At 37.8% G+C, this 2,107-nt stretch overlaps 1 protein-coding gene across 3 annotated transcripts in view; it reads left to right on the top strand.

Annotated features, from left to right (window-relative positions):
* LOC107756327 (tyrosine-protein kinase JAK2-like) overlaps window positions 1-2,107 on the top strand; it is a 53,358-nt gene that overhangs the window by 28,912 nt on the left and 22,339 nt on the right. For all 3 annotated transcript variants that reach the window (XM_016573379.1, XM_016573380.1, XM_016573381.1), the window contains exon 2: window positions 1,430-1,673. In XM_016573379.1, the coding sequence (XP_016428865.1) occupies window positions 1,454-1,673 (220 nt within the window). In that variant the 5' untranslated portion in view covers window positions 1,430-1,453. The remainder of the gene's footprint in view (window positions 1-1,429; window positions 1,674-2,107) is intronic.

Here is a 2,107-nt window from a genome sequence, read left to right as displayed (position 1 = left end):
TGCCAATCACAACACACACTGTCCCAGCTAACCAATCACAGCACATTTCGTATTTCAGAAGGCGGGCCTTCATTTGATACAGGAACTATTCGAGCCGTTCATGCCAGACTGGGGAGAGAGGTGTTGTAATAATGTAAAATATGTGAAAAATAATCTGTTTTTCGAACAACCTAGTATGAGAGCCTGTTCTAGTACACCCCCAAAACAAATTCAATACTTTGTAAAAGAGCATAATAGGACCCCTTTAAGTATTACTTTTAACTTGGCTTTTGAAATTGCTGACAAATTAAAAATGGTCTGTTTCATGATTTAGAAAATAATTTATGTAAAAAAACACATGAATGTATGTGAAAAAACGCAAATAGATGTATGCGAGTGTTCACACAGGTAGGCCTATCGCAATAATCAATATATCGACTTATCGCACAATATATGTACATGAACTCAATCATTTTTGGTGACGCAATATATCGCCCATTATATTTACTTAAAAATGAATGTCACCATGTTTTGTACATTTCGTGCAGCCCTAATCTAGACTAAATATTCTTAAAAATTAAAGTTTGTTGTCATTTGGAATTGTGTAGGCCTTCTTGCATTATTATGCTGTTACATTATGATTATATATTCAGTGGCATAAAATGGTCTTTAACATGACAATAATATCGCTTATCGCAATTATCTCTGGGGCAATATATCGCACAACAAAAAGTTGCTATCGTGAAAGGCCTACACACAGGACACATTTATGTGTCAAAAAGAGTGGAGGGCCAGAGATGTCTGTCTGACCAATTAAAAAAAACAATTAAGAATAGTGGGAACAGCCCACTGGTTATATACAGATCATATGGCTTTGACAAGCTTTTGACATATCTTTAAATTAATCTTACGAAGCGTCAGGATATCAGTTCAGTTCATGCTTACATTCTGAACACATGCAACAAGAATTAGGTCGTACGTACACAAAACTGGTACATGCTAGTATATCGTACCTAGCAAATTGTTGGTTAAAATTACCATTAACAATAACCAATGGCATTAATTCCACTATCGGCATCAATAATCATTTAATTTTCCCAATTATTGCACAATAACATATCGTTTCCTGATATATTGTTCACCTCTACTTTTTTTTTCCCTAATAAGTCCTTTTTTATTTATTTCAAGGCTTTGAAATTTGTTGGTAGATGTGATCAAATGAATTGGTTCTGAAGTCCTCAAAAGACTTTGGATGTGAAGTTTGGAGGTGAAATTTGCATTTGCACTGATGCTCAGATTTTCTGCATTCATTTGAAGGAGGAGCTTGATAATCTGTTCATTTCCTTGTATTGTCTTTGCGCAACAAAAGCATGTTCTGCCATATTAGTAGCCATCCGGTCATCTATTGGTAATCTGACTGTGTTCTCTTTCTCCACATGTCCACCACCAGGTGAATGTTGCTCTTTTGTCTCTCATGGCTTGTGTCTCTGTGATGGACATGGAGACAGCTGTCTGTGAGCCGCTTTACCAGAACGGTGACGTCCACCATGAGGAGCTTGGCCCGAAGCAGCCCTCCGTTCTCAGGATCCACCTCTACCACAGCAGCCAGAGCGACTCTAACTGCGCTCCCCTCTGCTACCCACCGGGAGAATACGTTACTGAACAGCTCATCATCAACACTGCCAAGGAGTGCGGTCAGTCATGCCCATCATGTAATATAGAAAAGAAGCTAAAAATGTATGTTGACTTCATAAAGTAAATGTGAATTATACATTCTGATAAAGAATAACACATTATTCAACACCGTAAGCACTGTGTTTTGCCTAGATGCAATGTGATAAATCTCTTTCATGAAGTTTTTGTCCAAAGGAAACATGACTGTGACAAACATCTTAGACATTTTATCCGTTGCTTGGTATCTATATTTGTTTTGTTGCACTGGGTAGGCCCTTTCACTGTGAAATTTCATTTGATCAAAAATGGTGATGCTCACAGCTGTATATCAAACAAAAATTATGGTGAGTTACACAACATTTTCACTTTCAGTGTGAACAGAAATAGGAACACTTGTCACGTTGCGCCTGGTTAGGACACGTGTTGAAGTGATTTCCCCCCCCCCCCCAAAAAA

The sequence above is a fragment of the Sinocyclocheilus rhinocerous genome, unplaced genomic scaffold (genome assembly GCF_001515625.1).
Source record: "Sinocyclocheilus rhinocerous isolate Xijiao unplaced genomic scaffold, SAMN03320098_v1.1 scaffold1043, whole genome shotgun sequence".
NCBI lineage: Eukaryota > Metazoa > Chordata > Actinopteri > Cypriniformes > Cyprinidae > Sinocyclocheilus > Sinocyclocheilus rhinocerous.
Note: the sequence above shows the minus strand (reverse complement) of the source record. Positions and strands in the feature narration are given on the sequence as shown.